The 22608-nt window shown below is 37.2% G+C and overlaps 5 protein-coding genes across 6 annotated transcripts; all 5 read left to right on the forward strand.

Annotated features, from left to right (window-relative positions):
* The first annotated feature begins 2401 nt into the window (after positions 1-2401).
* LOC110608517 (chaperone protein dnaJ 11, chloroplastic) lies at positions 2402-3131 on the forward strand. Its single transcript, XM_021747762.2, has one exon. The coding sequence runs from the start codon at positions 2436-2438 to the stop codon at positions 2877-2879; it is 444 nt and encodes a 147-aa protein (XP_021603454.1). The 5' UTR covers positions 2402-2435; the 3' UTR covers positions 2880-3131.
* Positions 3132-6851: 3720 nt separating this feature from the next.
* On the forward strand, positions 6852-9642 carry LOC110609523. The gene has a single exon (XM_021749144.2). The coding sequence runs from the start codon at positions 7360-7362 to the stop codon at positions 9349-9351; it is 1992 nt and encodes a 663-aa protein (XP_021604836.1). The 5' UTR covers positions 6852-7359; the 3' UTR covers positions 9352-9642.
* A 1859-nt stretch (positions 9643-11501) lies between these two features.
* Positions 11502-14136, forward strand: LOC110609155 (ferredoxin--NADP reductase, leaf isozyme, chloroplastic). The gene is made up of 9 exons (XM_021748523.2): positions 11502-11805; positions 11888-12122; positions 12381-12514; positions 12697-12775; positions 12960-13051; positions 13158-13235; positions 13426-13488; positions 13578-13812; positions 13930-14136. The coding sequence occupies exons 1-9, from the start codon at positions 11701-11703 to the stop codon at positions 13995-13997; spliced, it is 1089 nt and encodes a 362-aa protein (XP_021604215.1). The 5' UTR covers positions 11502-11700; the 3' UTR covers positions 13998-14136.
* A 329-nt stretch (positions 14137-14465) lies between these two features.
* LOC110609156 (cold shock protein 1) lies at positions 14466-16204 on the forward strand. Its single transcript, XM_021748524.2, has 2 exons — positions 14466-15075; positions 15175-16204. Exon 2 carries the CDS (start codon positions 15198-15200, stop codon positions 15942-15944), a length of 747 nt encoding a protein of 248 aa, XP_021604216.1. The 5' UTR covers positions 14466-15075; positions 15175-15197; the 3' UTR covers positions 15945-16204.
* Positions 16205-17122: 918 nt separating this feature from the next.
* LOC110605927 (thaumatin-like protein 1) lies at positions 17123-21581 on the forward strand. Of its 2 annotated transcripts, XM_043954095.1 has the most exons (4): positions 17123-17390; positions 17690-19918; positions 20025-20721; positions 20988-21581. In XM_043954095.1, the coding sequence occupies exons 2-4, from the start codon at positions 19843-19845 to the stop codon at positions 21121-21123; spliced, it is 909 nt and encodes a 302-aa protein (XP_043810030.1). In that variant the 5' UTR covers positions 17123-17390; positions 17690-19842; the 3' UTR covers positions 21124-21581. The 2 variants fall into 2 exon arrangements, with proteins under 2 accessions (XP_043810030.1, XP_043810031.1); XM_043954096.1 differs by lacking the exons at positions 17123-17390; positions 20988-21581 and adding an exon at positions 20825-20980 and having other exon boundaries at positions 17409-19918.
* Positions 21582-22608: the final 1027 nt, after the last annotated feature.

Here is a 22608-nt window from a genome sequence, read left to right on the forward strand (position 1 = left end):
GCACCAAAGTAAAGAAAGTGAAATTCCAAACTTCGAAACTCGCGATATAGACACCGTCACAGGCTATAGGCACAAAAGCCTAAACGAAAAGCAAAGAACCGAGCTCCCAGCTCGGATGAACTCGTAACAGGAAAACAACAAAAGAACGAGTACTCTATCCCAGTGGAGCTTACAGCTCAAACCACACCGATTACCGGAAGGATATCTCAAGAGGAACAAGGTATTATATTCCTGAGCTCGCGACAATGACGAGATCGCGAGCCAAAAACAGAAATGCCCTCATGAGAATAAGAAAAACTCGCAAGTTAGAAGCTTAACCAGACTCCAAGCTCTTAGCCCGGATCGGTTCAACCAGTAAAGACCTAGTAGAGCCGGCCTGATCCAACAAATAAGTAAAGATGACAAAACCAGAAGACAGTGTGAGTAGAAAATAATGATGAGGTACATGCCGAGGTGAAATATCATTTGTCATCGAACACACATTTCCATAACGCCATACATTCAAACATCAAAGTAAAGAGACAAAAATAATAAAAAGGCAAAGAAATGGTACTTTTGACAAGAGCAGTTCTCAGACCACACGGTCATGAATAGAAATTAAAGATTTATCCCCTCACCAGTCATGGAATAACTGCTGAGGAGATAAAGGGGCAATTGATGACTGCTGGATTTCTTCACCCCGGCCTAAAGGCCAGGCCCCTGAAAACAGTCCATGATCCGAAGGCTTCAATATTCCCCTCGAGAGTCAGGTCCAGCCCGCTCAGTCACAGGGCCGGACTCCACCTAGACCCCTCAATCAAGCCGGCCCAAACCTCTCGGCCCAGTAATCAGGCCCTCACCAGGCTCAACTTCAGCCCTACCATTCAACCCAGCCCGAAAAGGGGAAAATGACCAAGATGCCCCGCTGGTAGGTCCTTCCGCATGGAGAATTAATGGCCGTTACGTATGGAGTAGGCGCCTGACACATCCGTACATACGGAGCTGAGCGGCAGAAGACAGCTAGCATTGTGGCAGAGAGACAGATATATATATCACGGTAAAGGCCACGCAAAAGGGGGCTCTCTCTTCTTCTTCCTTCTCCTTCCTGGACACCATTTTTATTCTTTCTGCAACCCTTGCCTAAATATACTACTCTGAGCCATAAAATCTGACTTGAGCGTCGAAGGGCCTCCACCGGGCACCCCCGGTAGGCCCCTGACCATTCTTTCTTATTTTACAGGTCCTTTCACCAGGTAAAACATGGAGAGACCCATCAGGGAGTCCAGCAAGAAGGGACCCAGAAGGAAACCAGATCTATCATGAACCAGGAAAAGGAAAAGATTTATCATAGAGAAATTAAATTATATTAAGATTAAAATATTTTAATTAAATTTTAAAATATTAAAAATTAAGTGTAAAAAATAAAAAATTGATTAAAAATTGAAATCGATCGAATCGAATCGAATCAGACTGATTCGATTTAATTTAATTTTTAACTAAAATCAATTTGATTTGATTTTTATAAATATTAAAATTTTAATTTTAATTTATTTAATTTAATTTGATTTTGAACTGATTTAATTTTAAATTAAACTGATAGCGTGGTCATAAATATTATTAAATGTAATTAAAAATAATAAAAAATGAGTTTCATGAGTAGAAAAATCTCTTATAATTATGGTACTAGAAGACAATGACACAGAGACACCTCACACCGCTCTACGCTAGCTACATTAATACGGCACATGAAGCTGAAAATTGGATAAGCCAACTACGCTTTTTATTTTGCTGCTCAGCTTCAAAACTAAATTTGTAAAAATAAAAAATAAAAAATAACAGTCCTTCCAATTTACTAAAATATCATTTTAGTTCATCAGCTTTTGGTTCATAATTATTATGGTTTTTTTTTTTAATATAAATTTATTTTAATATGAAAATAAATAAAAGAAAAGAAGCATGACACAAAATATAAAGAGGAGAGATAAATTATAAAAGAAAAACTAAATGATTTATTTCATAATTAATGATAAATTATATTCTTTTAGAAAAATTAGTGATGAATAATTATAATGCATTTAAATAAACTAACTTTTGTTAAACATGTGTAATATTTATATATAATTTTATATAAGCTTTTTATATATAATATATTAATTTTCAGTAACTAATTAAAACAAAAAACTAAAAAGTCTTTAAATATATAAATATTAAAATTAAAAAGAAAAGCTTGAAAAAAATAGAATCTAACTTTATTAAAAAAAATAGTTTAAAAACTTTTATTTTGAATTAAAGTTTAATATAAATCTTCTAATATATTTATACTAAAATTAAATGTTAAATTTATATAAAATTTTAAAAAATAATAAAATTATAATTATAAATAATTATAGTTTCACCCATATATATCCCGCACAAACCCTTCTCAAAATCTCCACAGCACCGCACTGCAACGTATCATGTTCTCTTCTGTCTCTCCCTCTCCCCATCCCAAAATTTCCATCAAATCTCCGTACCCTGCGCCTCGCCGGACCAGATTTCGGCCACCGTTCATTGCTAACACCGCCACCGCCTACAAGGAAAGGTCCAATCTCTACCAGCAGCTTCCTCAACGGATGGCATCGCTGTACGAGATTTTGGGGATTCCAGTGGGAGCTACGAGCCAGGAGATCAAGTCTGCTTATCGGCGATTGGCGAGGACTTGGCATCCAGACGTCGCCGCTTTGGATCGGAAGGACAAGTCAGCGGACGAGTTCATGAAGATTCATACTGCGTACTCCACTCTATCAGACCCTGAGAAACGCGCCGTTTATGATCGCAAGTTTTTCAGAAGGAAGTCACCGTTGACTGGAAGTTTCCCCGGGTATCATGGGCGGAACTGGGAAACGGACCAGTGCTGGTAGCCTAGGTGGCTAATTAGAGATTACAGCATGAAACGGCCAATTTGTAGATATATCATATATGAACATAAAATCTGTACATATACTGCTGCTAACTTGGCTGCGAGTGCGTCCCCACAGCCACAGATGGAAGTTCTCCACCTGTAATCTCGTGGCTCTACCTCTGTATTAATGCTTTAGCCTTTATTTTCATTCGGCCTAATGCCAAATTCACCGTGTACTTATCAACTTTTATTTTTCATGTTTTTCATCCAATTTTCTCTTTACTATTAGTATAAGTTAATTTGATCATAAAAAAAGCATAATTATATTAATCTTGTAATTTTATAAAATTTACAAGAGAGCAACTAGCAGCCATGGCTTCCAGAACATAACTGCTGTATTATTTCCCTGTTAGCCTAGGTGTATGATACCTGTTGGAAAATATATTATTATTGTTAAGATTATTCAATTTATGGTTTTATGATATTGTACAAACAATGATTTCAAGCATGACGTCTTGATGATTATATTATACTTACCTAATTTCCCAAAAAAAAAGAAAGAAAAAGATTGAGGAAAGTGGGCTAGAACAATTGAGGTAGGCATTCGGATGGGTGAATGAATAAAATAGCGGTCCATTTATATTACTACTGAGGAGGCCCAATTTATATCCCAATATCCCTTGAAGCAAAAAGTGTAATGTTTTTAATACAATGAAGTCAATTATTGATTACCCTAATATATTTGAAGTGTCACCTCTACGGGACAGGCCCATATGAGCTAGCCATTTCAACTTGTCCCACACATTAATATACTATATAATAGTGACGTGGTTGGGATTATAATTCAGGGTGTTAGTGATAACTCACATTCAAATTGCACTGGTTAATTAAGGAAATGATCAATAATTTCTCTGGTTGAAACAGTTAAGGGATTCCGGGTTTCACAATATAACTATGATCATTAACCCATGCACTCAACGAGAATGAGCCCGAACCACTTTCAGGTTTTGTTGGTTCTTTATTTCTATTTGTTTCTTTTTGTCTTAATCTGTTATTAATTAATAAATTATGTGTTGAAGTTGTAGATGATCCCAATGACTGCAGCACTTGCAGACCTACGTAGTAGCTTCCTGGAACCAGCAGTTGCTTTCTCTCAATGATTTGCTTATCAGCATTTTTCCCTGACAACATAAACTTTACGATAACCCAAACAAAGAAACAAGACAATCCATTGATGCTCTTCATGTTTCATATACAAAACGTAAACTCCAATGGTTGTTTTCCAAACTATTAGTGGAACAAAAGAAAATAAATTTTATAATTATCAAGATAATTTGTTTCAGAATACTTTCTGCAGACACACCCTCAAAAGATCATCTGGAAAATTCCAGGTGCATGCATGAGACGAAGAAAGAAATGATCATGGACCACTTAAATATAGACATATTATAACACTGTGAGCTTAAGGACCACTTAGACGAAGATCATATATGTCGATCTTTGTGGAAATTCTTTTTCTTTGTTTTGGAGGTTTTATGGTCGATAATATATAAGAGAGATTGCAGAAACATAGATACATATATGTGGCTGGCAACAGATAGTTACAGGGAGAGTTCACATCAACTGAAGGGGCTCAACAAGCCCAAGTCATTGCCTACTTTAGCAGATGGAGACATCTGCAATTGATCCATAAGTAGGGGTGCTTCGACGAAGACGGACCCTCAGCAGATGTTGACAAAGGAGTACTTTCACTGTCGCACATAATACATCATGTTGCTGTCTACGTATTTAAATTTACGGAGAAGTCACATTCATGAATCACGATCCTATTTCTTGTGCCTGAAAAAAAAAAAAGAGTAAGGTTAATACTCCCAAGTTCTTGGCTCTTTGGTGATAGATTTAGGGTTTCTTCTTGGAATGAAGGGAATATAAATGAAAAAGAAAACGTCAAAAGAAAAGAAAGATTGCATTTTAGTGCTTTTAAGGCTTGGGAACCTTCAAAACAAGGTTAGATAAAAAGGTGACCATCTCTGCTAGCCAAGCCAGCCTCTAAGGCTTCGGAACCTTCAAAACATCCTCAATACTTTTTATGTTTTTTATGTTTCTTGTATTTGACGAGTAAGTCTTAACTATGATGAAGAGGGCTTTATCTGTAGATATGGGTTTCGATGAAAAAAAAAGAATTTTCATTTGATAGAACAGTTAAAAACATAATAATTATTATAAAGAAAAATAGTAAAACACAACTTAAAGCTGGAAAACTGTAAAATTAGTTTTCAGGTTTTAATTTAGAAAACTGACACATGTAATGTAAACATGAATTTTTTTTTTATATATATATATATCTTTTCAAAACTGCTCTGCTTTTTTGTAAGTGAAAATAACAGATCTTAAGGTTTTAAACTTTATAAATTTAATAGAATAAATTGGAAATAGAAATTAAAAAGAGTGGCAAACAAAAGTCTGAAAAAGAAAAAAGAGAGAACAGAACAGTGTGGACCTAGCGTGATTAACGTTTTAATCTTTATAAATTATAAGAATGAATAGAATAGGGATACAAATTAAATTATAAAACTTTATTATTTACTAGTTTTTTTTAATGCAATGAATTATTTTGTCTTTCTTCAAAAATATAATAAATAATTTTTATTTTTTAAAATTATTAATTATTTAATTATTATAATTTTAAAATAATAACTATTTAATCTATATAATTACGTAAAAAAATTAAACAACTCAAAAAATAAAAATTATTTCATGTATTTTTTTTTAAATAGAGAGATTAAGTTAATTTTATTAAACCACATTAAATAAAATTTTCTATTAAATTATACCAGCAGATGAATGGTTGATAAATCTGACGAATTTATTAATAAATTTTAATATTTAGAGATTAAATTTACAATATTAATGGTTTTATGTCATCACATTTATGGCAATTTTCCTTTTAAGTTAGGATTACCCAACTTATAATATATCTGAGAATTAAAAAAATAGAACTTTTAAATTGGAAAATTATTTTTGAAATTAAATAAAAAATTGAAAAATATATTTCCTTTATTACTGAGAAGTATAAAGATAATTCAAAATAAATCTACATCTACCTTTTTCTATCAATTAAAGTTTTTTTTACAGTAATTAAGAAAGTAATTAAATTATATTTAATTTAACTATTTATTATCTTATTTAATTACTCTAAATTTAATAAATTTCTCTCTATTAATATCATATTTAAAAAAATAATTAGGAGAAAAAATATACAAATTTAGTCCGGCTTCATCCCCTTATGTGAAAAAATAAAATTTAGAAAAATAAAATTGAAGGAATGAGATTTGTTATATTATTAAGATTTTTGAAAAATAACGAATACGTGGGATCCATATCCGAAAAGAAGGAACCCTTCAGATTGTGGGCCTGCAAGGCTGTCGTGCTGGGATAACCTATATCTATTGTATTCGACAAAAATTATGGAATATTAGAAAATTTTTAATTAATATTTTTAAAATGATAAATAAGTATTTAAAAATATAAAAATTGTACATACAAAATATATTGCATTTTTCGTCTTATAATTATATATTTATTTTATTTTATTTTATTTATCGTTAATTATAGATAATTTTTAAAATATTAATTTGTTAGTTTTTTTATCATATCTCAATTTATTATTTTTATATAAATTAAAAATATAATTCATATAATTTATATTATATTTACTAACATGGAAAGATGAGATGGAAGGATGTATTTTCTTTTAAATTAGTAATTCAAATTAAAGGGAATGTTTTATATTTTTAATAATTTTATTTAATATGAATTTAGATTAATAAAACTAATGGAATTCGTATTATATATGATTCATAAAATAAATAAATAAATAAATAAATTGCAGGTGGGAATGAGGGCCAAGGAATCCCTCTGGTGTGTGGACCTGAAAGACTGCTGCGCTCAGACGGAGAGGTAGTTAAAAGGGCAAAAAACTGCCAGCAAATTTCTGCTTTAGAAATGATTTCCCAATTGCTCATAGACCCAACCCAAGTAAAATTCCCCAAAAACCAGACCAACATCATAAATAAATTGTAAGAAAAAACGCGTTTGACCTTGTAAAACCCGTCCACTCCACCACCATTTGCAGCTGCAGGCTCTTCCCCTACTTACAAAATTCATTAAAATCAAACTCTGAACCTCACAAAATCCTCCCAGAAAATAATAATAATAGTTACCCAAACTCCCATTGCTTCAAACAATCCTCGCATCTCCAGCTCATCTCACATCCCACTCTCCTTTTCCTCTATCATCTCCGTCAATTAAGCCATTGACGCCTCATTTTTTCTGTTTCTTTTCTGGTTTATTCCCCCCCCCCCCCTTTACCTCCTTTTCTTGATCTGTTCTCTGTTGGAACTTTTCTTTTGGATTTGTGTTTTGGGTTTTTGATTTAGAGTTCTTTTATCCGCCAAGATTTCATTTTTTTCCTTGTTGGTCCGCCGTGTGTTTAATCCATGGCGGACTTGGTGAAACAAATCTTGACAAAGCCTATCCAACTAGCTGACCAAGTAATCAAAGCTGCTGATGAAGCTTGCGCTTTCAAACAAGAAGCTGCTGAACTCAAATCCAAGACTGAAAAGCTCGCTGCTTTACTACGGCAAGCCGCTCGCGCCAGCTCCGACCTGTACGAGCGCCCTACGCGCCGGATCATTGAAGACACGGAGCAAGTTCTTGATAAGGGTCTGGCCCTGGTACAGAAATGCAGAGCTAACGGCCTCGTGAAACGCGTTTTCACTATTATCCCGACAGCTGCGTTTCGCAAAATGTCGTCTCAGTTGGAAAATTCGATCGGCGATGTGTCGTGGCTTTTGCGTGTATCGGCGTCGGCTGATGATCGAGACGATGAGTACTTGGGATTGCCTCCGATTGCTGCTAACGAGCCAATTCTCTGTCTTATATGGGAACAGATTGCGATTCTCTACACTGGATCACTGGATGATAGATCTGATGCTGCGGCTTCGCTGGTTTCGCTGGCGAGAGACAACGATCGCTATGGGAAGCTGATAATTGAAGAGGGAGGGGTTCCACCTCTGCTGAAATTGATCAAAGAAGGGAAAATGGAAGGCCAAGAGAACGCCGCAAGAGCGATTGGTCTATTGGGTCGTGATTCGGAAAGCGTTGAATACATGATCCACGCCGGTGTTTGTATTGTGTTTGCGAAAATACTCAAAGAAGGTCCCATGAAAGTTCAAGCTGTAGTGGCTTGGGCTGTTTCTGAGCTTGCGGCGAATTATCCCAAATGCCAAGATCTTTTTGCGCAGCATAATATAATTCGGTTGCTGGTTGGTCATCTAGCATTTGAGACAATTCAAGAGCATAGCAAGTATGCCATTACCAGCCAGAAAGCCACTTCGATCCATGCGGTTGTGATGGCCAGTAATAGTTCGACTACTGCTCATAATGTGGCAAAGCCAACAACAAACGATGATGATCAGAGTCGAATTCCTCATCCTATGGGTAATCAGACTGTAAATCAGTTACACAATGTGGTCACCAATACTATTGCTATGAATGCAGCATCCAAGACGCCACAGCAACGACCTGGTTATAATAGTAATGGACCAAGCCAAACCAACGTTGCCAAGTTCAGTGGTAATGGAAACAACAGTATGAAGCTGAATCATCAGCCCCACCATCAACAGAGTCATTCGCTTTCTGGGGTTAACATTAAGGGCAGGGAACTGGAAGACCCTGCTACGAAGGCTAATATGAAAGCAATGGCAGCCAGAGCACTTTGGCGTCTGGCCAAGGGAAATTCCCCAATTTGCCGCAGCATAACCGAGTCAAGAGCACTCTTGTGCTTTGCAGTTCTATTAGAGAAGGGAGCTAAAGATGTTCAATACAATTCTGCCATGGCTTTGATGGAGATCACAGCAGTAGCAGAAGAAGACGCTGATTTAAGAAGATCAGCATTCAAGCCTAATTCGCCTGCTTGCAAAGCTGTCATTGATCAATTGCTGAAGATCGTTGAAAAAGCTGATTCAGACCTCCTTATACCATGTGTCAAGGCTATAGGGTATCTAGCAAGGACATTTCGAGCAACAGAGACCAGAATGATTGCCCCATTGGTTAAACTTCTGGACGAGAGAGAAGCTGAGGTTTCTAGGGAGGCTTCAATTGCCCTCACAAAATTTGCCTGCACAGAAAACTATCTCCACCTTGATCATTCCAAGGCAATCATACAAGCTGGAGGGGAAAAGCACCTAATCCAGCTTGTCTACTTTGGGGAGCAAATAGTTCAACCTTCAGCATTATATCTTCTATGCTACATTGCAATGCATGTCCCAGACAGCGAGCAGCTAGCACAAGCTAAGGTGCTCACAGTGCTAGAATGGGCTTCCAAGCAATCATTTGTGACTCAAGATGAAACAATTGAAGCATTAGTAGACGACGCCAAAAGCAAATTGGAGCTTTATCAGTCCAGAGGTTCAAGGGGATTCCATTAAATTCCATCAATCAATAGAGTCTTTAGTATGTTCTTGCGTATAAATTTTTCTTGTTTATTTCTTTCAACCGTGTCATTCTAATGGAGTGTACATACAATTAGTTTTCTTCTTTTCTATAATATGTTTCAAATCATTGGAGTCTTTAGCATAAATGCAGCGTCATGCTATGTTTTTCATGTTCTTTGTTGGGACTGGGAGCCCTCATATGAATCATTTGAATTGTTGTAATTCAGGAAATTTATATGATAAACAGAGCTGTTTGATACATTTATCAAAAGGATGTGGCGTTCAGACGGGTGTGGAGAAGTTATGAGGTAAGCAATCTCCATTAGTTGTCTTGAACCTCTAATTCAAACGCTCTCCTTAGTCCTTAACCCGTCTGGAATAGTACCCTGTTGGAATTATTGGATGGTTGATGATAAGTTAGAAAAAGTCGATATGGTGGGGAAACATGTTCGCAGAAGAAAGTGTTAGGTCAGCACCTGTGGAATCGTTTTATGCAGATTGAGACATTAGAATGTGAACTCAGAATTGGCTGAGGTTGCAGCCAACATGGGAGAAATACTAAACCTTGGAACTTATACGAAAACTGCTGTAAAATCATATGATGCTTGTTTATTTCCTTCATGGGGCTAAACCAGATCATCATAAATTTGTGGGCATAAGGATTTGGTTGTGCCAGAGATTGAGAATTTATGCACGCATCTAGTTGAAAAGGGGAAAGATAATTTCTATAATTTTCACAATGTTAACATGGGTGAAAATGAAATCAGACCAAACGTCATATGGTCCAAATATTCAATCCTGAAATGTGCAGGACAAGCAGTTGCAACTTGAAACTGGAATTTATCGTATGCATATGAAATCTGGAATATGTACTATTTGACAAGGACTTTGCCCCCAGTCATATTGGTGGGATTTGAAACTTTGGTATTTATTCTTGATTCAAACGATTACGTTTGGTGCTTTTTTTCTCATTAATCTCTAATATGTAAATACCTTTTGCCAAAAAATATATACCCATATAAAGGAATTTCTTACCTAAATTTGTTGTGGACCTATAGTGTAAAATTTGGGTAAGTTTTTTTTTCATACGTAAAACACCAATGTCTAGTTGCTTATTGTGCCTATAGGAAAGTTTGTTCATTATGAAAGCTTACCTTAGCATCGCAGCGGCATGGATCCATGTTTTAAAATCATGGAATTAATTTATTTACGTATTACGATTACATTGTTTAGAAATAACAAAAATATAATTTTTTATTTTTTTATTACTACTACTACATTTGTTTCAGAAAGATAAATTTATTTATTTTATTTTTTCATTCATTTTAAATTATTTCTCTCCTTCCTTTCTAAAATGAAAATTTATATTTTCTAATATACCTGTATTTAATATATATTGAAAAAATAAAATTTACTAATTTAACAAATAATTATAGCTTATTTTTTATATGAGGGATGGAATATTGAGTCAACTTAAATAGTGAGTCAATAGGGAGAAATGGCAATGCAAGTGAAGTGCCTCTTGGTCAATAGAGCTGAGGCAACGTCAACACCCTTTAATGTAAAATTTTCTTAATATTGAACAATAAAATATTTATTTTATAATATAACTCATATAAAATTTTACATATATTTAAATTATGAATTTATATAAATTTGATATAAGTAAGAATTATTTATTGATGAATGCTAGAGCTTTTAATAAGGCTATTCATGTTAAAAACGAAATGAATTTGGCTGTATCTACATTGACACGGGGTTGAAATCAAATCGAACCCATCTCAAAGTGGGCTTTGGCTTCTCTCTTCGCCAAACAAAAGAAAGTGGGCCTTTTGGGCTTTGTTCCAGCCTTGCCATGGTCTGGCACCTGCTATTATCAAAGCCTAATTGAGGAGTTTAATATTGTTGTGAAAAATAATAGAGAAAAAAATATAAGAAATTTAAGCGTAACAATCTCTTATAAATCTAATTCTAGTATGTTACTTGAAATCTTACCATAAAAGAAAAGTAAAAACACAATTATTTATAATTTTCTATATCATTGCAGACAAATCATACAAAGGGAGTAGTTTTTTTTTTTTTTTTTTTTTGAATTGTAATATAGAAAATTTCTTACATGTTAAAAAGTTAATGCAAGACCGTATGATATAAGTGGTGTATAGAATTAGAAGGAGCGAGAGTCATACATCAGATTACTAACTTATCTTCACATCAACCACTGCATTGCCTTCAAAATCTCATCCACGCATTCTATAATCCATTTCCAACCAAAATATCCTACTACCCTCTCCCTGCTTCTCCATTACTAGCAAGGACCTTCCTTTCTGCTTCAACATCACAGCCATGGCCGCTGCAGTTACTGCTGCAGTCTCTTTTCCCTCCTCCAAGTCCACCTCTCTCTCTTCCAGAACCTCTATCGTAGCTCCAGATAGAATCGCCTTTAACAAGGTAAGGTAATTCCCTTTTATGGGCATTATGAAAAGATTATTTTTTAGCTTTGTTTTTGTTTGATGGGGCTTTTTATGATCAGGTGTCTGTTTATTACAAAGATGTTTCTTCTGGTGGGAGAGTGGTTTCGATCAGAGCCCAGGTCACTACTGAGGCTCCTGCTAAGGTTAAGAAGGAATCCAAGAAAATGGAGGAAGGCGTGGTTGTTAACAAGTTCAAGCCTAAAAACCCTTATATTGGTAGATGCCTTTTGAATACTAAGATCACTGGTGACGATGCTCCTGGAGAAACTTGGCACATGGTCTTCTCCACTGAGGGTATGTATTTTAATACTCCTCTCTTTGTTTGCTTAATGTCTGGACTCTAATTAATTAAATCTCTCAATGATGTGCCTCTGATTTCTGTCAAACTGACTACTAGATTGCTGAATTCTTTATAAATCAATGCAAATGATCACTTACAATCGGAACTTTATTTGACAAAATAGTTTCTTCTCTATGCTTTTGAGCTGATTCATTGATATATATATATATAAGTTGATATTATTGAGCTGAGTGGTATATTGGGTTGCTTAGGAGAGGTTCCCTATAGAGAAGGGCAATCTATTGGCGTTATTCCAGATGGTATTGACAAGAATGGGAAGCCTCACAAGCTTAGATTGTATTCAATTGCCAGCAGTGCTCTTGGCGACTTTGGGGACTCCAAAACTGTGAGCTTCTTACCCAATTTGATTCCCAATCGTTTTCAGTGTACATTAGTATTGGAAGGATCTTTTAGTTCTTGTGAAATTGATATTGTTAACCAAGATCATGAAAGTATTCCATGCTCAATTACTACCCTTTTCTGCTGTTCTTAGTTCAGTGATGGTCTGATCTGATCATCTTTGTTCAGGTTTCTCTATGCGTGAAGAGGCTTGTGTACGTGAATGAAAATGGAGAAACTGTAAAAGGAGTCTGCTCAAATTTTTTGTGTAAGATTTCATGCATCTTTCTGTGGAAATATTTCAATTATAAGTCCTGATTTTAGAATGTAAATAACTAATCTCAAAAATCAATGTCATATTTCAGAAACAACTTAATTTAGAGTACCAGACTGACATTGTATCAGGAGCCTCAGATAATAATTATCCTGCTTTGCGGTTCATTATATTTCAGGTGACTTGAAACCAGGATCTGAAGTGAAGATTACAGGACCAGTTGGAAAAGAAATGCTCATGCCAAAAGATCCCAATGCTACAATCGTTATGGTAAACTTCCAAGCAACTTGAATACCAAGCATTTCAATGGATCTCCACTGTGGTTAACAGTACTGCTAAGTTTATGATTCCAATTTTATTGGATGTTTCACTGCAGCTTGCAACTGGAACTGGTATTGCGCCATTCCGATCATTCTTGTGGAAAATGTTCTTTGAGAAGCATGAGGATTATAAGGTAAAACTATTCCCACCTTGTTCTTTTTTCTTCACACAAAATCTTACCGTCGTAAACGTTAATAAAGAACATGCACTATTTAATTTTAATACCAATAAGACCATGATTCAGATCTTATGACAATGGGTCTTTTAAGATAACAGTAACCATTTTCGAAAATGATGAACTCAATCTTTTTGATGGTTTTTAGTTCACTGGTTTGGCATGGCTCTTCTTGGGGGTGCCCACAAGCAGCTCTTTACTGTACAAGGAGGTGAGAAAAACAATCACCTGATACATTGAATGAAATGGTTCATATTCATGGAAGAATGAAAGTAAAAATTGGTGATGGGGAATGGACAGGAATTCGAGAAAATGAAGGAGAAGGCCCCTGACAACTTCAGGCTTGACTTTGCGGTGAGCAGAGAGCAAACAAATGAGAAAGGAGAAAAGATGTATATTCAAACTCGCATGGCACAATATGCAGAAGAGCTATGGGAGTTACTAAAGAAAGATAACACCTACGTCTATATGTGCGGATTGAAAGGGATGGAAAAGGGAATTGACGACATAATGGTGTCACTGGCAGCTAAAGACGGTAAGAAAGATATACGTGCAGATTGTACGTTTTAGTTACCATATAATTTCTTGAGACTAAATCAGATGATGATATGATGAACTTTGCCTCTAAACTGATGGTTGCTTTGTTAATCAGGCATTGATTGGTTGGAGTACAAGAGGTCATTGAAGAAAGCAGAACAATGGAATGTGGAAGTCTACTAATTCATAGGCAGCCATTACTTGTACAAAAAAAAAACTGCTTTTTTTGAGTGTTTGAAGCAGAGGCATCCTGTAATGATAAGTTTTCTCATGCATTCCTTATTTAAGCAATATATATATATATATGAATGTTAACTTTTCATTTATAATTGTGGACTATATATAAATTAATATTATTTTTCAGTAACTCTATGTTTTCTTAATTAAACTATATATAATTAAGAAATAAGTGAAAAATGAATTACATCATATATTTTGTATTAATAATCAATTTTAGATTTAAATGCTCTATTTTAAGAATCAAAACCAAATAATTGAAAATTAAATCAAATCGACATTAACCTAAAATCATGTAAAAATTTTGATTTCATTTCCAACCAAAACCGCATAATCCTAACTCTCTTACATAGATGACCAAGTGTAACCAAGTTCAAACTTAAAGATCACTACACATCAGTTTATCTACTATGCGCATAAAGGGTTAATTTAGTGTTCCAAAAAATAAATTATATAAAAATTATATCTCTATTGCTTCTAAATAGTATATAATATTCAATTTTTCATTTTCTAATTGCTTATTATTAAATATTGTTCTCTTTTCCTTAAAAGAAAGTTCTTTTTTGCAATATACCTGATATTTATTTTTTATTTTTCAACTTCAATGTGCATATATATAAATTTAATAAAAGTGTAATAATAAAAAATATCAAGGCATTGATAATGGATTTTTAAGGATTAAAAACATAATTTTACCTTTATAGCTTTTATAATCAAAATTATTTAATAATTTTAAAATAATTTTTAAAATTGCTATTTAATTCTTATATTTTATTACAACTAATTATTTAATTGTTCTATTTCAAAAATGCATTAATGAATTATTATTGTTTTCTACCTCCGTCTTGGGCCAACCTGGCAAACTTGACGCAGAAGAACCGCCGAAGGCGTGGTTGCTTAGCATGGACCGAAGAGCACCAGATTAAAACACAACATTCCCGAGGATAAGTATGTTTAATCAATGTTAAGCCCCAATCAGCATGCAAGATGGCAGTGGCTAATTAGCGATTAGGGTTGTCTTAGGGTAAAATCTAATTCTCTCTCTCTATAAAACCCTAAAGTTTGTACATCTCCTTTCTCACATAGAAAAAAGCCCTCTTGTCACTGTTTTCTCTGTCTTTAGGGCTTCCTTCCTTTCATCCATCAATGGCTCAATCAATGGCCGAGGAGCAGACGTCGGTGAGATCTACTGGCAGGGTCGTCAGGTTCAGTGATAGGAAGGGTTTTGGCTTCATCAAGCCCGATGATGGTGGCGAAGATCTCTTCGTCCATCACACTGCTATTAAATCCGACGGCGGTTATCGCTCTCTTGCTGAGGACGATATAGTTGAATTCACTGTCTCTCTCTCTGCTGATAAGTACCAAGCGATTAACGTCACTGCCCCTGGTGGTGGTCCCATTCAAGCGGCTGCCAAGAGAGGGGATGCTTCAGCCAAACGTGGCGGATTCGGAGGTTCTTGGAATAGGAGGAACAACGGCGGTTATAGTGCTGGTGGTGGAGCCGGTTCCGGTGGTGCAGGTTGTTATAACTGTGGGAGCTCTGGTCATATTGCTAGGGATTGTAATAATCGAGGCAGTGATAATAATAATGGTTGTTTTAAGTGTGGGAATTCGGGACATTTTGCAAGGGACTGTCCACGATCGAATAATGGTGGTGGGGGTGGCAGTGGCGGCGGCAACGGTGCTTGCTTTAGCTGCGGAGGTTACGGTCACTTGGCTAGAGATTGTCATGGTAATGCCGGGGCCTGCTATAACTGTGGGGGTTATGGCCACTTGGCTAGAGATTGTACAAGTGCTAGGGGAGGTGGCAGACTTGGCGGCAGCAGTGGTGGTGGATGCTTCAATTGTGGGAAGGAAGGGCATTTTGCAAGGGAGTGCCCTAACAACTCGTGATTGAGGGAAAGAAAAAGAGTACATATTTCTCTCTCCTTTTTTATTATCTTCGCTGGTGGTCTTTTTTGGGATTCTGCTTTTATTGTCCCCCTCAATTTATACATAGAAATGTGTTGATGCGAGTGGGTAATCCTCTGTTTGTTGGAGGGAACTTTCCCAGTTTTGACGAATTGTATGTGGTGGTTCGGATCATAAAAAATCAGGCTTTGTTTTCATGAACGTTTGTTAATGTTCTAATGGAGGCTTCTCATTTTTATCAAGTGATTTTTTTTATCTAGTAAATATCTAAACATTGGGATGGTGATAATCATCCTTGGTCATAGGTTTGTTGTTGTAATGGGAATTTCAGATTTGGAATGGCAATTGGTCATTGAACTTAAAATCTTTTATCTGTTGTAATTCAATACGACACTGAGTGAACTCTTGAAGTCGAAATATTTACTTAGAACTGCTTAATTGCAAAAATAACATGAGAATTTGATGTGGTGAGATCTTTAGAAATGGCATGAAGGGGTGTTGGGTTGGGATTGGTATTGGTACTTAGACAATTGATGGTTGATTCGCATGGCAGTGAGCCCTATAGCCGAGTAACAAGCTGTTGCATGTGTCTGTATTTTCTGCTCAATGTATCGTTAAAGCTGCCCGGTAGTCTGTCTTGTGGTTTTGGATGGCTTTAGCTATAGTTTGCAAGCTGGCATATGTAGTGAAAATTGTTTGATAGTTTCGGCGACAAAATCAACCCCCAAAAAATAAAACTAGGATTAGAATTTCATTAAAAATGGCAGAATTATAACCCAAGGCCTCATGAAAGATGTAAACTAAAACATGGCCAGAATCTATAGCCCAAAACCTAGGCCCGTACTAAAGAACTCTAGGTTGATAGAGGACTCGACTCGTGGAGGGGATTCGGTTGCCAAGAGAAGCAGCTGCCGTCCAGATGTTTCCACTAAGAGAGTAGGCATTGATTTGAGAGTTTTCCACCATGAAAAGCAGTACCAGGGCAACGATGTTCACTGAGAAGCATCCTCAAGCTCGTTACCCTTAGAGAGGAGGCAAAAAGAACCATATTCACAGCATCACCGGCCCATAACTTGGAGCAACTGAACCCAGGACAAAAGGGGTGATCCCCAGAAAGCTTGCGTTGGGCGTTGGAGGGGGAGGGGGAGGGGGGGGGGGATAAAGAGATCCTAACCATTTCAATCTTGTATAGGCTGAGGGATCGAGCACGAAAGCGTGTGGTACCGTAAATGCACAAGACCCACTAATTTAGATTTGCACTATGGCCAAAACAAGCATACACCATCGGTCAAATGCACAAGATAACGGTTGCTGGATCTCATATGCCTAGGCTCCACATTCCCTCAACTTAAAGATCGCTCTGGCAAAAACAGTAAAAGTCAAACATATCTACAATATGGAGATGGTAAAGGAGAGATCCACTATAAGGTAAATAAGACGAAAGGAAAATGAGATAAAATTCTCTAATTTTAACTTGCCAGGTTTCATTATTATTATTATTATTGGGAAGATCAAGTGGCTTTCCAATGCAGCAGTTTCGTGGCATGCTTCCACGAAGCAAAGCCTTGTATTTTCATAATAAAATATTAAATAGGCCTCCTCTCTGTACGCGGCATTTCTACGCTGAGGATCAGAAAGCAACGAATTCTATCTTTCCTCAGGAGGTCTATTAGTTTTCTATTGATTCTAATTTCCCTACTGTCTCTTCCTATGTTTTGGTTGCGTAGTTGCTCTTTTGGGACATGTTAGATGGGGACATGGCTTTCAAATTCCAGGATTGGGCTTCCGTGCCAGCGTTATAATGATGTAATAGGCTTTTTCTTAGGACTTGACGGTTGACCTTTGCATGGGCGTCCTGGGATTTGGATGGAATTGGTGTGGGTATCAACAAAACCCACAATCCCCGTACGAGCTTACAAATTCTGCCTAGTACCTGAGGCTAGGCGACATTTTTCCTTACTGTAGTGCAAAAATTAGGATGGGATTCATGGCATGCCAGCAAATGGTCAAGTTGCTTCCTCTTTAACAACTGCAAGTGGCAAGCCTTTTCCTCTTCTCCAAGGGTCACCCGAACCTAAAAAAGGCACAACATAATTTCAGTTTGATTTCTATTGTCACGTGCTGAGCGATCCCAATCCAAAAATCACTCCAGCAGTGCTGAATCACTCCAGCAGTGCTGCACTCAGCTCAGTTCGTCGAGCTAAGTCAGCCTTAACCTTACAAACACGCAGCAAGAAGTAATTGAAGGGTTGTGAAGAGTTAAACCAGTTAAAACAAGTTAAAACTAGCTAGAATGGAAGAGAATTAGATAAATGTCTCTTATATTACACTTGGAAAAAATGTAAAAGGCAAGAATACAGAAAAGCTCACAAATGCTATACAAAGTGCTCACAAAGTGTCCCAATGGCTCTTTAGGTGTAGGAGGCTTCCATTCCCCTTAAAATGCTACCAATGGGTGTATTTATAGGCAAATGAGGGTGCTTGGCCGATTTAATCACGTAGTTGGTAATTTTCCACGTGTCTGCCTCTGTTTGGGCGGTTTGAGATCTGTTTGGGACCTTCTGAAATTTTTTGGTAAATTCTGGCAGAATTGAACCTCATTATGGCGTGCCACAGGCCCGCGCGCCTCGCCCGTCCTTGGCCCGCCCGCGCCTAGCAACTTCCACCAGCGTCTGGAGAATCCTTGAAGCTTCTGGAATTCTCACGCGTCCTCCAGCCCGCATGAACCTCGTTTGCCTGCACGACCGTCCCAGTGCGCGGCCTACCAGCGCGCTCCCTCTGTGTGTGCGGCCCACCATCGCGCTCCTTTTGTGCGCACGGCCTGCTAGCGTGCCCAGTGAACCTCATTTGCGCCTGGACATCTCCAGATGCTCCTGGAACCTTCTCGAATGTTCCAGTCCCATTGAACCTCCTTCCATCTGGCGACGCCCCTGGCTTCTAGCACCTTCCCCTGTGCTGGACTGGCCCAATTGCACTCCATTGGGCCTGCCACTAACCAGATCACCTCCATTGCCTTGGCCAACCCGTCTGGCCTGCTGAACTCCATGCCTGCCCAGTCTCTTAATGAACCTCGCTTGCTAGCCCTTTTGACCCGCAAATTCTACCTGTTTTCTTCAACTATGCCAGTTTCCTCTAGTATCCACGGGCCAATGCAGAATTGGATCCAACCATATGTAAAGCCAATCTTCCTTCAAATTATGGGCCCTTTGGTTCCATCGCCTTTGAACCGTGACACTATACGTTAAGTCCGAGGGGCTGAGAGGAGCAGTTGCGTCCTGGACCCTAACCCGGAAGCACGAATAGCTAAAATGTAATTTCCTTCTAATTGATTGGTTTGACCTCTGACGACGGCAGTTTTCTTTCTCGCCTTTCAATGACTTCTCCTCAATTGAAGTCTAGTACCATATACACATAATTTAACTTCACCAATCATGTGATCAAATTTCACATGGCCTGTTTTGTTCTCTGTATCCTGCCCTTGAGGACCTTGCAGTCGCCGCCCTTTCCTTATTACCTCAGACTTCGCAGAATCTCAATGCACTCTTCGAATAGTTCCAAAGCCCTGGCGTACACTTTTCAATTTTCTTTAATATTATTTTGTCATTTTTCTCTCTGGCTTTAGATCGTCATTGGTCAAGGGGGAGGAAGGGAACAACCATTTTTCCCTTTGCCTTAAGAAACCGCACACGCACTCTTCTAAAATTATAAATTAATTCAGACTCATACCGACTCATCCCATGGACTGGGATTGGGTTGCATGTGCTTTGCCTATAAATAGGTCCCCATGCTCCATACTCTCACCACATGAACTCCACTTGCTTTCCCATAACCTTTTTACACTTGCATATATAATCTCTTTCTCATTTCCAACATTCATACCATGCCAAATTCTCCAATGGCCTCAGCTCACCTCCTCATTCCTCTGCTCTTCCTTACTTTCCTTCTCTTGTTATCAGGTGACTCCCTCCCATATTTAACCATCTCATTTTGTATTTTTTTTATTAGTTCTACTTAATTAGGAGAGTTATAAAATTTCTCATTTAATCTCTGTTGCATTTACAGGTGCATATTCGGCTACTTTTACAATCACAAACAAGTGCAGCTATCAAGTTTGGCCAGGTATTCTTTCAAACGCTGGAACTCCACAACTTCCCACCACAGGTTTCGCTCTTCAGCCCGGTGAATCAAGCTCCGTCTCCATGCCAGCCTCCTGGTCTGGCCGTTTATGGGGTCGAACTCTCTGCACCCAAGATGTCACCACTGGCAAATTTACTTGTCTGACTGGTGATTGTGGCTCATCCACTATCCAATGCTCCGGTGATGGCGCTACTCCTCCTGCCACCCTCGCAGAATTCACTCTTAATGGAGCTAACGGGCTTGACTTCTACGATGTCAGCCTTGTCGACGGATACAACCTGCCAATGCTAATAGCACCACAAGGCGGCACCGGAGGTAATTGTACGGTGACTGGCTGCGGTGTGGAGTTGAACAATGCATGCCCGTCGGAGCTGAAGGTAATGGACAGTGAAAACGGGGAGAGCGTGGCATGTAAAAGCGCATGCGATGCGTTTGGGGAGCCTCAATATTGCTGTAGTGGAGCGTACGCGAATCCGAATACGTGCAAGCCCAGCTCTTACTCGGAGTTCTTTAAGAATGTTTGCCCTCGAGCTTACAGCTATGCCTATGATGATGGAACCAGCACCTTCACCTGTGCCGGCGCCGACTATGCCATTACATTCTGTCCTTCCCCTTCTACCAGGTAAAAATTGCACTTCCACTGCATAATAACTATTTAATTATATAATCAAAATAGTAATCTTCTAATATACTTTTAACTTTTTTTTAACTTGAAAAATTTTTAGGTTTTTTTTTAAGTTACGAAGGTCGGTAGTGTTTTATGATGGGACCATTCTCCAATTCTGATCCTTTGGCAATGAAATGGGCAGCACGTCTCATTTGTTGTCTTTTTGTATGAAAAAAGAAATTGATTTTTTGATAATGTGAATTTGGTGGCGGTGGTTGCAGTCTGAAATCGGCAAATGGACAGTATCCAGAAGCGGTGCAAGTCTCAGGCGGCACTCATAGGACGTCACCCTATCTGTTTAGCGGGGCCATCACCATTATGGCGGCAATTTGGCGTTTGTGGCAGCTGCTCTATTGACCATCCACAACTTTCAACAACAGGCCAACTCTTTTCTCATCTGTAAATATTGTAGCAAAGATGCCAACGCAATATTCCAATCAGTTCAAGTTTGAAGCCCAGATGCTGAAATTGAAGAATTGGCCTGGCCTTCATATTTCACAGTGTTGGTGCCCAACTCCCACAAAGAATTTGGGAGTTTTAGTAATGATATTTTTTGAGCAAAGATGTGATGGAAGAGAGTGGGGCAAAAGGGTATGCCTGAATCAGCAGTCACCTTTCTGACTTGGATAAAGACACTGAAACAACAAGTTGTTGCAGCTAAATGAGAGCATAACAGCAAGTGGGTGCCTTAATTTTTACTTGATTTTATTTCCCTAATTGTTTTGAGGATGTAATAGTTTAATGTTTTCTCAAGTTGTTGGATTGTGTAGTCTAAACCTCTGCCTATTAATGCCAACTTTGATTACTTCATAATCCTTCGACCTCTTATCTAACTATTCTTTTTAATTTTTATTATTATATTAAAAAATTTTAATATAAAATAATCCATTTTGAAATTTACAATTTTTTTTTCTTTAGTTTGAATAATAAAATATATGATTTAATTTAAAAATGTGTAGTGATAAAAGAAAAGTGAACTCCCTCTCATTTTTTATAATCATAAATTTTAATTTTTTAAAATGAAAATGAATTATTGTAGTTTAATGTGAGGAGATGCTCCTCTTGTGAGTGGGATATTATATTCTTAATATTTTATCATTTTGGTGGGTTAATTTATTTTTGTTGGGCATCCACGAATCTGTGTGTTTGGTTGAAATTGAGGGTTGTGCCAGTCCTTGATTGACTAAGCAGGAGATTAGGCAGGAGTGGGCTACTGCCCACTGGGGGTAGGCTTTATGCAGAGCACCGAATCTCTTTGGTTTTGCAGAACCGCCGCCACTAATCAGGCTCCGAATCTGTCCCTACGCCTATTAAACTATACTTTGGGCCTTGTCATACTATACTACCTTCCAAAATGTAATCTTTCACCATCCCCACAATTTTATTCCTTTAGTCAATTTAGCCCTTGTTTGGAAACGTAGAATATAAAATTTAGAAGAAAAATATAATATTTTCTATCTTTACAGTATTTAAATTGAAAAAAAAAAGGAAGAAAAGATAAAATAATACTTGGACCTCTTATTGATTTGAGGTCCAAGGGATAAAGAAGTAAAGGGATCAGTCAATTCTCTCAATTATATTTTCCTTTTCCACACGTGCACATACATATTATCACTTCATTTAAAATAATACTTTATTAATTAAAAAGCTGATAATTATCACCCAAAAAAATTTTAAATCTCTGTCTCCATGTATCACTGTCAATTTGGTTGCTTTCACATGGGAAATTAAGCTACTCCTTAGCAATTAGTGTATGAAAACATGAATATGTGATCTTAAGAAACACGCATGGATTTGTTGTCATGTCGAATTTAGTGTGTGAAATGTGATGTTTAATCTTTA

Source organism: Manihot esculenta, chromosome 2 (assembly GCF_001659605.2).
Source record: "Manihot esculenta cultivar AM560-2 chromosome 2, M.esculenta_v8, whole genome shotgun sequence".
In the NCBI taxonomy this organism is placed as follows: Eukaryota; Viridiplantae; Streptophyta; class Magnoliopsida; order Malpighiales; family Euphorbiaceae; genus Manihot; species Manihot esculenta.